Here is a 13,867-nt window from a genome sequence, read left to right on the forward strand (position 1 = left end):
ATCCTTATCTCAAAGCATTACAGCTTATAAAAACACCTTATTTTCTATCCAACAGCTTAGGTTATTATAACCTTAAATTTTTACTTATAAAGAACCATTTTTTCATATTCCTTTATACCATTACAGCTAGAAACCACTTAATTTCAATCCAGCATCATTCAACATTCCTTAATTTTACAATATTTCTGTAAATAGTCCTTAAATTTTTTCCAATCTTCTTCTGCCGACTCTTCTCCCTGGTCACGGATTCTGCCAGTCATTTCTGCCAATCCCATACAGTCAATCAGCTTCATCTGCCATTCTTCCAGAGTGGGTAAATCTTGCGTCTTCCAATACTTTGCAATGAGTATTCTTGCTGCTGTTGTGGCATACATAAAAAACGTTCTATCCTTCTCTGACACCAATTGGCCGACCATGCCCAAGAGAAAGGCCTCTGGTTTCTTCAAGAAGGTATATTTAAATACCTTTTTCAATTCATTATATATCATTTCCCAGAAAGCCTTAATCCTGGGGCACGTCCACCAAAGGTGAAAGAATGTACCTTCATTTTCCTTACATTTCCAACATTTATTATCGGGCAAATGATAGATTTTTGCAAGCTTGACTGGGGTCATGTACCACCTCAATGTGTTTATTGTTGTACAATTCTCCAGTTAAGAGTTTATTTCCTTTCCCAAATGAAGATTTGGTTTCCTAGCCCCCACAGCCCATCTGCTGGTGAAACATAATTTCTAAATTCCATAGTTCATTTCTAATCTCTGTTATTTTGTAGTTTACTGGGCACTTTGGGACAATGTCCTGCTTTACCCAAACAGCTGGGAGGGAGCAGGTAAATAAGAGATGAGGCAGAAGCAAGGGAAGGAGGAAGGAAGGAAAGAAAGAAAATGATGCTCTGTACAACTTTCATCATGATCAGGAACTGGACCAGGATAAGATTAGTTACCTAGGTGAGCCCAATTGGGATGCAGGCTGTGGATTACCAAAACGTATCTGGGGGAGCTCAGTGTGGTACACATGGTTCTTTCCTTCCCCATTTAATCTTCACAACAGTCCTGTGAAGTAGGTTAGGCTGAGAGGGAGTGACTGGCCCAAGGCCACCCAGTGAGCTTCATGACCAAGTCGGGATTTGTTTTTTGTTTTTTTATAATAATATTTATTAAAATTTCAGAGGAAATACAAAAATATAAAAAGAAAAGAAAAAAAGAAGAAAAAAGAAGAAGACAAAAAGATACAAAATACAGAAAAATAAAAATAAAGATAGTTAAAAACAAATCAGTCATTCCATATCCTATCTTTCATCTGCCTATTTCCCTGACTTCCTCACACCTCCCTTTTTTTTGTATCCTGATTCAGTCATTTTTTCAGCAAATCCTTTCTATATTTTCTCTTATAACCAATTAATTGACTCTATACATCCTACCCATCTTTCACCATATTCTGATGTTCAATTTACCTTACTTTATTTAACCTTATCTTACCATAAAATACCTTAGCCTTATCTTAGCATAAAATACCGTAAAATACCTTAAAACTTAAAAACTTAATACTTATTTATCCTTATATCATTTCTGCTAAAGCCAGACAATTTCATTCCAACATTCTCCCTGATATTCATTAATTTTACACTAATTCCCAAAATAAAAAAAATTTCTTTATAGACTCTTCCAGTTTTCATCCAACGTCCCTTCTTCCTGGTCTCGGGTTGTGTCAGTCCTTATTATCCATTCCATCTAGTCCATCAACCTGGTAGTCTGATATCCGAGGCTCTTAAGTCTCTTCCATGCCCCTTCTGCAGATCTTTTTCTTCTTGTTTATGCTTGCACTTTTCCTTGTCTTTTGTTGGTCTCTTTCTTAGTTTCTTTCCTTTCTCCTTAGGGAATTTCCATCCATACTCATGTCCATCTCCCCACAAGTCGGGATTTGAACCCTGGTCTCTCAAATTCTAGTCTGACATTCTAACTACTGCACCACTCTGGCTGTCAGTATTTTACTGATGCTATGATGTTCCCTTCAATAGTAGCATCATCCAAGATGCCACACAACTGTTTCCTAGAGTCAGCAAAAAAAAAAGAAAAAAGGCAAGCAACCTGTACAATGTAGTGCAGAGTTTTGTTTTTAAATTCTTCTTGCCCATTTTAGTCCACCATGGCTGCTCATCTGTTGCAATTGATGGTTCTTCAAGCCTAGCCGAGTGCAGAATAACAGGGTACAATCTGGGTGGTAGCAGCTCAGTTTGGGTGCTTATTTGGAAAAAGTGCACAACCCCCTTCTCCTTGGAATCTGCCAGGGTGGATCCCAGGCTTCCAAGTCACCCTCACAGCTGCCCTGCTTGATTTGCAGATTTTATGGTAAATGCTTCTTTCAGCAACTGCTGCATTGTGCATCCATTAGGCCTGAATTTGAATGTGGAATGGCCAGTAGGAGGTATGGCTGGCATTATGTCCATGGTTGATATGGTAATCAGGACTGCTCAGAGGTCAGTGCCTTGACAGTCATCGAAGATAATAAGGCAAATTGAAATCCCATCCAGAAATGTATTTGGGGAGGCAATGGAAACCCAACCACTTCAGGTCATCAAAACAAATCCTTGCAATCCCAGAATTTGCAGAGGAAGAGGCTGAGTTGCTGCAGGTGGGGGCTGGAGCCAGTTGCTGCCCTGGCTCCCGGATAATCTGGCTTTACATATTTTCTGGCTGCCTGGCCCCCTCTCTTGGCATATCTCCCTCGTGCAGGTGAGGAATTAGATTACTTTCTCTGTCCCTGCAACCCAGCAATTTCTGCTTTTCATAGCCAGGAGATTTTAAATGGGGGCAAACCTAATTTTAGCTGGCATGTCTGTAAGCTAATTCATGTCGTCTCTCAAATCTTCTGGGTTGGAAAGTCAGAGAATGTAACAAATGAGAAAGTAGGAATCAAAATGCTTAACTGCCTGGCCGCTGGTGAGTCAGTTTATTTCAGCTGAAAAATATGTCATTTCTTAATATCTCCAGTGAAAGTAAATCCAAGAGTTTCTTAATTCCGGTTTATTGAAGAAAGATGATCATTTCTGCTTGCTAAAGATACAGGCAAACTCTTTATTTTCTGGAATGCTTCAAATCAAAAGGGAAAATGGCACAACTGAGCACTGATTTCACTAGTGCGAAGCAAGGACCAGGGCAAAGTAAAACTTCTCATTTTAATAAGCAAATGAAATTAAAGTGATCAGTGCTTCTGAAAAGGTTGGACAGCAATCAGGTGCTCAGAGGAGGAATGGCTCTTTGGGGAAATGGATTTGAACACCTTAGGGCCCCCTTTGCTCCTGCCTTGACTAGTGTGGCTCAAGATTCCATTGCAAAAGTGCAGGAATAGAGCAGTGTGCATCCAGCTGTGTGCAGGCCTGTCCTGCCTCCCAGTTGTTGAAGAACAGGAACCCAAAGAAAGATTCTTTCCAAAGGCAGAGTGGTCCAACACACAGCCCCCGAGGCCAATCTTGGTGGCTTTCCAGCTCCCCACCCTCTACCTCATCCAGGGCAACACAGCCAGGCTGGAGGAGACAGCAGTGAGTGTGTGTGCTGCCGCTGAAGGCAGGCTGTTGCGGCTGCTGTTCCTCCTCCACTGTTGCAGGAGCTCTGTGCAGCCACCAGGCTGTGCTCTCGAGCCCACTCAAAGCGTGGCTGCATCACCAGGCTGATAGGGGTCTGGAGCACTGGAGCTTCCTGGGATGCGGGCAGTACAGAGAAGAAGCGTGGTGTGTGTGTGAGTGTGTCTGTGTTTCAGTATGGAATACTTCGCTTTCTTTCTTGCAATACAGAGAGGTCTGAGCTTTGGGGTGCACTGATTGGTGGGGGAGAGAAAGGACTTTTGGTGCCAAGAAGCATGGGGTAGGTCTGTGAACAAGCATTTTCAAACATGAGCTTCATAAAGTCCAAAACTCTATAAACAACTTAGCAACACAATTCACTCAAGATTTGCCTGTGGATGTCAACAATGAACCTCAAGGCGGACATTGATCAACATGTGACGAATTCTCTAGTTCGCGCATCCCACTGATGTCTGCATTGTTAACAAAAATGCATGCATCTATTTGCGTATTAACTCTATTTAATAAATAAGTGTTTTGAATCTATTAGTTTTTGTATCTAATTAAATCTATTGTTCTATTTAAATATATATGTTTAATTAAATACATTAATTGTGTATGTATTTATTTATTTAAAAAAAACTATATTGCAAACACTTTAATTTACAATATGGAAATTTAATTCAGTGTGTGGCTGTCGGGTTCTCTCTCAAAGTGCTCTTGCAGCCCATTTGGTCTGGAAGGTTGGACTGCCCTGCTTTAATGCTTAGATTGGTGCGATCTATATGCAAATTGCTGAGGCACAGTGGGCAATACAGAGTTTTGTACAGATGCATAAAGGCAGGTGATCTAACTACCCAAATTTCTCCCATGGCCACCAACCTTGGATGGCTTTAAAAGATCAGATGAATTCATGGAGGGGAATATGGGTGTCATTGGCTTCAAGCCACAATAGCTATGCTCTGCCTCCATGGTTGGAGACAGTGATGCTTCTGATTATCAGCTGCTGGAAACTGCAGGAGGGGAGAGGGCTGTTGCACCAAAGTCTTCCCTTTGGGGGTATCTGGCTGGCCACTGTGAGAACCTCCCTTCTGTTCTTTATTTCTGCAAGTGGAACAAATGGGAGAGGCCTTGCTATGAAGCACTGCTCCTCTGCGTAGCGGAAGCTACTCTAGGTTGGGTCTAATGAGAGGCGTCACTGACTCCCTGTTTGCTGTGGTTCTCTTGTCAGGTATCTCGTCTTCTTGCAGATCAAAAGAGATCTCTATCACGGCCGCCTCCTGTGCAAGACATCAGACGCTGCTCTGTTAGCTGCCTACATCCTTCAAGGTAATGCCTCTTGGCAAGGTACATTTGCTTTCCATGATAAGTACTGATGGCATAATTTCAGCTACAAGGGCACCGTGCATAGGAATGCCATATGGCTGCTGTCTTGGGCTCCTGCTTCTGGGCTGCTCTGCCATCCGGGGCAGGGATTGGTGGAATCCTATACGTCCCATATTGATGGCTACTAGCCATGATGGATGTTATGTTCTGCCTCCACAGCTGGAAGCAGCAATGCTTCTGAATAAAAATTTCTGGAAGCCGCAGGAGGGGAGAGTGCTCTTGTGGTCGAATCCTGTTTGTGAGTTTCCCACAGGCATCTGGCTGGCCGCTGTGAGAACAGGGTGCTGGATTAGATGGGCCAATGGCCTGATCCAGCCAGGCTCTTCTTGAGAGCACCAGCTTGGGGAAGGCTGTGGCATTTAGTGCTCTCTGACTTGACTTGGCTCCATATACTGAAAGGGAACAGAGCAGCCCTTGCCTGGGCCTGTGGCTGATCCCCCCCCTCTCTCTCCTGTTCTTCAGCGGAGATTGGCGACTATGACCCCGGAAAGCACCCTGAGGGCTACAGCTCCAAGTTCCAGTTCTTTCCCAAGCATTCAGAAAAGCTGGAAAGGAAGATTGCGGAGATCCACAAGATTGAGCTCAGGTGACCTTCCAGCTCTGTGCTTAGTCCGGATCCTTACTTGGGGGCAGGGGGTGGGTACGCAATCCATTCTTAGGTCTGCAGTGAAAATTCATGGGGACACAAATCTGCCCTGAGATGGGATGTGCCTGGGGGTGAGGGCATTAGGCGGGGGGTGAGTATTCGCCATTCACCTAGGCTGCTCCTTCAGAGCTGTCCCTGCTCCGCTAGCCATCCCAGTCGGAAATTATTCATTTATTTATTAGGCTTATTAGTTGCCATGTGCTGATGAAGTAAAAGCCATCAAACAATCCCAACATAATAAATCCAGCTGTTAATAACTAGAACAGGAAGACCTAAGAAAAGTTTTATAAAAGAAAATTAGGCCAGTTTGCAGAAGCATTTGCAGCAGCCCAGAGGGTCTTAGATGCAGTTGGCCTAGCAGGGCTCACTCTCCTAGCTGGGATTCCTCAGTTGACCCTTTGGGTCCTTTCCAACTCTACAATTCTGGGATTCTTCCAATGCACTGTGGATGGGCACCCCCACACTGGCAAAAGGGAAAGGCCACAGGCAGATGACAGAGGTCAGGCCGAGGCAGTGACCCAGATGGGTACCCTGGGACTTCCTAAGGGTTGCACCTTGTTCTTTAACAGCTGTGGGACAGGCAGAAATTCAACAGGCACCAGATGCCTAAGATGTGAACTTTTCCTTTTCTCCTCATTTCATTTCAACAATTTGTATACTACTTCATTGCATTTGTTTCTTTACCTATGAATGTAAACAGGGCATGTTTTGATTCAAGTTGATTGCCCCCATTTCTCTCTCCCCTCCCCTCTCTTCCAGTGGTCAGACACCAGCTACTTCAGAGCTAAACTTTTTAAGGAAAGCCCAGACCCTGGAGACGTACGGAGTTGACCCACATCCATGTAAGGTACAAAGCAGCAACCTCCCCGACACTCAGCGGTGCCTTAGGGAGATCTCTTGTGGGATTTCAGTCACTTCTACATGGAGCTGTTTTCTAGACGTTAACTGGCCTTACAGGTCAGTAACGGAGGAAGTAGCTGCTTCAAACACATACCAGTTGGCCATGCAACCAGAGAGTAAAACAAACCACAATTTGGTGGCTGTATCCATATTCCTTTGAAGGAAGTACTCTAGGCCCAGTACTAATGGAGACCAGCCCATGGACAGTTTGGAGACCATAGGAAGCTGCCTTAAGTAGAATCAGACCCTTCCTCCATCCCACTCAGTACCATCTCTAGCAATTGACAGGGTTTCTCCAGGGTTTCAGGCAGGGGTCTTTCATTCTCTTCCACCTTACCTGGAGATGCTGTCGGGAACTGGACCTGGGATGTCCCACATACAAAGCAGATGCCCTTTCCCTCTAGCTTCGACTTGCAATGAGATGGTTTTGTAAAACTTCTATGCTTGGTGGTTGTTGCTTTTGGTCTTTGATCAAGCATTCAGGGCAGCCAGCAATAATGTCTAATGTTACAATATCCCACAATTCAAGCATTCCACAATTCAGCAAAACGAGTTGCAATCAGCCTGAGGATAGAATATTAACAATGGCACAAAGACAGTCAAAATTTGCATGGCTTTTCACTTTCCCCTAACCGGTGTCATGCCTCCCTTTCCTGTTCATACTGCTGCCCTCCTAGGGAGCGATCTTCATCTGCAGAAGAAACTACCAGTTCATTTAATTAGGCTGAGCAGGGCAAAGCACTAATTTATCCCCAGGGGGCCCTGGCAGGCCTCTCTGTGGAAGGTGGCTGCAATTCAGATGGGGGGGATGTGATGAACGCAAAGTGGGTGCTGCAGGTTCTGCCACAATGGAGGAGGAGGGCAGGGGTGCCAAGAGCAGGTTGTGGGGTCCCCCCAGCAAGGGCAGACAGGCTAAAAATATTTACATAGAGTGTGAAATAAAAGTGTGGTCTCATTTTTTATCTTAAGAATATGGTAATAGTCGTGTCTGTTGAAAATATTAAGATCTTAATGACTATTATCAATAATAGAAGCACCCAGACCATCATTGCTGAACTAACCAGGCACTTTGAACGTTAAACTTGTACATGCAACGCAATGCAGTGTGCACCACACAACAACTTTGTTGTATTTGCACTTATTAAAACATATGAATGCGACTGTGTTTAATAAGATGAAGCTACGCTGTCGTACTGTCAAAGTGCAAATGTTCGTAGAGAGTCAGAAATGCTCAGGTCACAAGAGAAGTTTGCAAAGGCACTGTTTAGAATTGTGCATGCATTGAACACGACATATGTATTTTGTTAAGAATTGCATAAAACATATGCAAGATAGTTGGAGCCCCTTCCGGACTGCTGGGCCCCAGTAATTTGTACCAGTTTCTCCCCATACACACTCCCCTTGTCAGCCCTGGAGGAGGGGGTCTGTGCTTAGTAGGCTGTGTGCTCCAATGCAGCAAGCCCAGAGGATTGCCACCAACTCCCCCCACTTTGCTCCTTGGCATGCTGGAAGCTGTGCACTGGTCTGATTCTAGCATAATCCACCCCCCCCCCCGCAAAACACACACACACACACACACACACTATTTACGTGTCCGTGAAGGAATTCCCTTGCAAAAGACAGATGAGTCAACTTCAAGGGATCTAAATTTTCCATTCATTTTCATTTCTGTATTGGCCACAGGTCACTAGAAAGATGAGAAAATGAAGTACATTAAATGATTATTAATGGAACCATCTCTTTGCAGAGTGTTGCAATAGACAAGAGATAGGACACACAGTCACTACCATGATCATAGGAAGATTTTGTGCCGTGAAATTCAGTAAAAGCTGCAAAAGCTGCTGGTTTAAAGAGGTATTTCTAGACACCTGTTTGCTAAGAAAAAAACTAATGTTTTGAAGGTCTGGCCCATCTTCCTCACCTTGATAGCAAATGGTGCTAGAAATTTAGCTCTAATTCATAAATAAATTCAGCATTTGAAAAAGTAACGCATAAGAGCCTCAGTTTCTCCCATTGTAGGAAGATAATCAGGTGTCATGAAATAACTGGGTGCATCCTACTTCCAAAACAACTGCTAGGGTCAGATTACACTTTAGCCAACTAACAAGCCTGACAATACGAATTCTCGCATCACAGTTTCCCCCCCAAAGGTTTCTTTCTTTTGATCTCACAACCCCTGTGGGGTCCTGGCCCTGGTCTGGAGCCAGAGGCGAGTGGGTGGACCAAGTCTGAGGCTTTCTGTGCCAACATCTAAAGAGCTGGACCAGGCTCCTCATCCTGATACTGGGACCAAGGAGGCTGGTTGTCAGGAGTAAAGAGCCTGCAGAGCCCTTGTGGGTGCCTTCCTGTCAGCCTGAGGAATTGGGTGCCTCCCACACTACCCTACCATGCCTGCTCAGTCATGCAGGGAATGTGGCTAATGAGAGGCCACAGAGAAGTGCCCACCTCCAGGCCAGGGGGTTTGTGCTTTAACAATCTCCATCCTTCAAGCAAGTGGGTGAGCTGGAGGGAAAGCCTCAGGGAGGCCCCAGTTCTTCTCTGACAAAGGCTGAGGTTGCTCCCAATAATGTCTCCATCCAGGGCCAGTCCTACCATGAGGCAAAGGGAGGCAGCTGCCTTGGGTGGCAAACGCTGCAGGGGTGTGTGACACATGGCACTCTGATGTCCTGTTGCCAACATTGAAGTAAAGGTCAACTGCAACTGCCTGAGTTGACCTACAACATTGAAGTAAAGGTCAGCTGCCTGAGGCTTTCCTGCTTGGGATTGAGGAAGGCGCCATTTTGTCCTTGCCTCAGGTGGCAAAATCTCTTGGGCTGGCCCTGTGTGAATTCTCCAGCCTGCCTTAAGAGTTGTGCCTCATGGCTAGAGAGACATCAGAACAAAAAGGCACTTGCAAGACACAGAATCATAAAATTGCAGAGTTGAAGGGAACCCGAAGGGTCACCTGGTCCAACCCCATGCTTTAATGCAGGAAACACAGATAAATAATTCCTGACAGATGGCCATCCAACCTCTGTATGAAAACCTCACGTGAGGTTCTAACTATTAAAAACAGAGCAATTAACTTGTCTCCAGGGTGGTCAAGAGGTTATTAGACTTTGGGGCAGGATCCTTGGCTGGCTGGGCTGGAGGGAACAAAGAATATGACCTGCTATACAGTAAATTATATGAAGAAATGATGGGCAAAGTCATTTTTGAAACCAGGAACACAATCTAAGCACTGAGAATCTTCTGAAAGGGCAGGTGAGGAACTTGCCACTCCTCCCTGTGTTCAAGAGGAAAGACATGGGATCTGCTTTCGTCCCTGATTCATTTCTCTGCTGCTGAAAAAGGAGATTTTCATAGCACAGGCCTCTTGTCAGCTCTTTCCTACACAACAGCTTCTTGTGCCAGTAGATGCGAGTGGAGGTTGTCCTGCAAGCCTTACTGGCTCTGCGCTGTGTGACGAGAAGTTATTGCTCTCTTGCAGGATGTGTCTGGAAATGCTGCTTTTTTGGCCTTCACCCCGTTTGGGTTTGTTGTCCTGCAAGGAAACAAGCGAGTCCACTTCATCAAATGGTGAGTTCTGCTCTGGAAACCCCAGTTCTACCATTCCTTTTTGGGTGGCATTGGAAGCTTTCTCTGATATCACCCCATTGCCCCTTATTTACCCCCTTTGGTGCAGAACAGAGACCCGCTGACCAAGACAGGATCTGACCTTCTAGTTGGCTTGGCATCCCACTTTTGCTCTGCTCTGCCCCTTTTGTCCAGAGGCTGGAAGGCCTTCACAGCCAACTGATGTGTTTTGACAGTGGGGGTGAGAGCTTCAGGTTTTGAGTCTTCCTTGCTTCCTCTTCTAGTCAGATTTAGCATCCATTCATTCTCCTGGAACCCACGACTAAATTCTACAGCTTCTACACATGACGTGGGTAGGACTTTCTGAGCTGGAACTCACACACACACACAAACACACACACACGAGTTTGTCTAATTCTTGTCCCAGACATTTCACTTAGTGGAGAGTGCAACTGGTAACTTTAAAAATGTTGAATTGGGGCTGGAACTGCGGTCCCCAGAACATGTGTGGGAGGAGAGGCATGCTACTGCTTTTGCTCTACATGGACAACCCAGCTTCCACTGGGCACAAATACTTAGCAACCCAGCATGCAGCTGTTTCCTGCTAAACAATGCAATAGGTGCAGAGGGTAGGGAGCAGACTTAGCTGGGAGTTGTGGGGGATGATACCTGAAATGCAAGGAAATAATTTCAGATATACCGGATTGGACCGAATATAAGCCGCACCTGCAAATAAGCCGCACCTTTAAAATTAAGGGGGGGGGGAGAGAGAATATCCAAATATAAGCCACTCCCTTAAAATTCCACAGGCACTCACACCCACAAATGGCAAATGTTCCATTTTACTGTATGTCTGTTTCGGCAGCGATATCATAAAAGCCAATTTTTGTAAGCTCGCGAATTTAAGCCGCACTTTTCATGGTCAGAATTTGGGGGGAAAGTGTAGCTTATATTCGGGCCAATACGGTAGCAGGTTTTGGTCCCACCTGCTTCTACTGGACACAGTGTTCCTCTCTCAAGTCATGATTATATTGGAAGACACTTGCCCTGAAACTACCTGTTCCCTTGACCTTCTTGGGGATCATGTGGTTAAAAGCAAATGTGCAGTCAGCCGGATATGAGACAATGTGGCAAGTCAGCCTTTTTATTGTGACAGCGGAGATGTAAAGGGTACTATTAATTTTACATGTAGCGTACAAGTATTTTGTTCTGAAAAATCTGGGGAATTTTCAGAAGTGTAGCTTTGAATTTGTGAAACTTCTCTCAGTCTAGTGTTGCGTGGTCACCTGTGCAGTTACACCTATCTCTGGGTTCCTCACCTGCCCTGTGTCATTCTCTAGGAACATCCCAAAGCTCTTTCTAGGGAGTTGGGGCACCAGGACTTTTTGATATGTGCACTTCTATCAAGGGGGCAGGATTAGCACCTTCCCACCCATTTCCTTGCAAGGCATCCACTCTAAAGTCAGAGGACCTGTAGTAGGGAAGGAAGTTGAGCTGTGAGTGCACAGTTGACCACATTAAGTATTTCAGTGACAGGTAAATAACCAGCTCTGTGCAGTTTCACACCTAGGCAACTGGCAATCTGATGTACCTGGAAGAGAATCCTGGTGTCCTTGTGCAATGAGGTTGTGAAGGGCTGTCTGCAACCCTGGAAGCTGTGTTTGGCCTTGAGCTACACACTGTCGCTCCAGACTTTATTATGGCTAGTGAAAATGGCTGCTAGGCATTTTGTTCCAGGAAAAGCTTTAGGCAAGCCATTAGCATGCCGCACTTGGGACGTATGCCCAATCTGTGTCCTATTAGCACCACATTATTGCTCTCAGAGCTAGCAGCAACAACACTTCATTTTTGGAAGAGAAAAGCCAAAATCTTGTCATTCTGCAAAACCCAAGCCTACTTGTTCTTTTTGCCTTAGGATTCCCCACCCTCCACCAGTTATCCTTCCCAGAATTTATCCCCTTGGTTAAAGATTGTGGGCATTGCATTTTAGCTGCTGGAGGGAATGTGCTTTGGCAGTCAGTGGACACAACCCAAGGAGCTGTGTCCCTTGCTTATTGAAAGCATATTATGTTTCTCTAAGAGAGTTCCTGGTAATTAGGGACCTGGGTCGATGGGTACTAAGGCTCAGAGTTGCCCAGGTTTTTTGTTATCTCTGAAATTACCAGTGGCTATTTCCAAATAAGTCATTTACTCACCAGGGTCAAATTTCTCTCCTTACAAAGGACCAAGACACCCTGAAAACTGTCCTTGCCCCAAAGGTAGATAGCTAGGCAGGGCAATACATAGAAGGAGCAGCATTCCTGGGAGCAACTCAATAATGCGCAATACTGTTCGTTTCCTCGAGATCTTTCCTTTGTGATTATTTCTGTAGTTTTTTAAATATGCAAAATGCTTCATCTGGAATTCCCAAGACAGATTGTTCACCTGTTAGCTCTGATGTCTTTATGAACCAGTTTTCACCTAGGCCTCCAATCCTACTGTTGCCATGCAAAAAAATGGCCATGCAGTGATGCAAGATTCTTGTTCCTGCCCTCCTCCTCCTCCGATGAGATAGTTTTTCCATCTACCTACCTAGTAAGAAAGCATGATCCATGGTGTTTTGTACAGAACGCCCATAGCTAATCAGAGAATCCGTCCCCTGCAAAAAAGCCCCTGTAGGTTTTCCATGCAGGATAATCTCTCCTGAATTTCCCAGTGCAGAAAAGAATGACATTTCTCTCCCCCCCCCCCCCCGCCATGCCTGTTGGGGGCTCCTCCTATCCTCAGCTGTGTTTTGTTGCAAGGGGCACAAGTGCCTCTTTCCCCACTCCCTACCCCGCTGCTCAGGGCACAAGAAGCAGAGCTGTGATCTGGTCCATGCAATGTAGTTAGTGTCACTTCTTCTTCTTCTCTTGCTTTGTATTGTATCCCGTTGTTGATGTACCCCAGTATCCTGTTTGCCTTTTTTACTGCAGCCACACACTGGGCTGATGGCTTCAAGGATTTTTCTACAATAACCCCTAAACCCCTTTCCTGGTCAGTACGCTGCATGACTGTTCCATGTAATCTGTACTCTCAATATTTGGTTTGTTGCCCCAAAATGTATTATTTTGTACATCTGTCTGCATTGAACTGCATTGTCCATGTTTATTGGCACAGTCACCTAAAAGCCCCTCCAGACCCTGCTCCAGACCTGGTCGCATTGTTGCTCATCCTTTTGCTGTATCTCAGATTTTGGCCTCATCAGCTAAGTGTGGTTATCTTACATTTGGTATTCTCATCCAGATATGCACCCGTTTTAATAAAGCAAAAGTTTGCAAGGTGGCTCCTGGACACCCCCCACTTAAGACTCACCTTTTTGCGCTGAGATTCCTCTCTCGCCTCAGCCCCTGTTTTTGAGCCAGGAGTCCTCTTCTCTAACCATGTTACACTTTGGATGAACTGCAAATGTTGGACTTGAAACTCCTGCAACTGCTGCCCTCTAAAACATTTTGTTTCTTGACTTTGCGTTTCATGCAAACAATTTGGTTTTTCAATTTCTGCATCTTGCCGGAATCTATTCCACGCTGTGTGTGGGCTCTGCATTCGTAATGCTGTGCGATGGGAGGCGGGCTGCGTCCTCTGATTTACACAAGTGCCTTTTTTGTGCTTGTAGGAACGAAGTGACAAAAATGAAATTTGAAGGCAAGACGTTCTATTTATATGTAAGTCAGAAAGAGGTGAGTACCTTCTTCAGCCGCTGTAACTGTGTAGGTATAGTTTTTGCCTCTGTTCCAAGAGAGATGCAATGTTTAGGATTCCTGGCTCTGTTTCTGGCCACACTCCATCCTGAAGCACCACAT

General features: G+C 45.0%; 1 protein-coding gene across 7 annotated transcripts in view; it reads left to right on the top strand.

Moving 5' to 3' along the window:
- FRMD5 (FERM domain containing 5) overlaps positions 1–13,867 on the top strand; it is a 140,490-nt gene that overhangs the window by 116,148 nt on the left and 10,475 nt on the right. For 4 of the 7 annotated variants that reach the window (XM_053365717.1, XM_053365721.1, XM_053365720.1 and 1 more), the window contains 5 exons: positions 4,791–4,888; positions 5,408–5,531; positions 6,351–6,438; positions 9,961–10,049; positions 13,681–13,744. In XM_053365717.1, the coding sequence (XP_053221692.1) occupies positions 4,791–4,888; positions 5,408–5,531; positions 6,351–6,438; positions 9,961–10,049; positions 13,681–13,744 (463 nt within the window). Of the gene's footprint in view, positions 1–4,790; positions 4,889–5,407; positions 5,532–6,350; positions 6,439–9,960; positions 10,050–13,000; positions 13,062–13,680; positions 13,745–13,867 lie in introns of those variants that run through there. The other 3 variants (XM_053365718.1, XM_053365719.1, XM_053365723.1) reach the window with 3 other exon arrangements.

Source organism: Podarcis raffonei, chromosome 14 (genome assembly GCF_027172205.1).
Source record: "Podarcis raffonei isolate rPodRaf1 chromosome 14, rPodRaf1.pri, whole genome shotgun sequence".
NCBI classification, from domain to species: domain Eukaryota; kingdom Metazoa; phylum Chordata; class Lepidosauria; order Squamata; family Lacertidae; genus Podarcis; species Podarcis raffonei.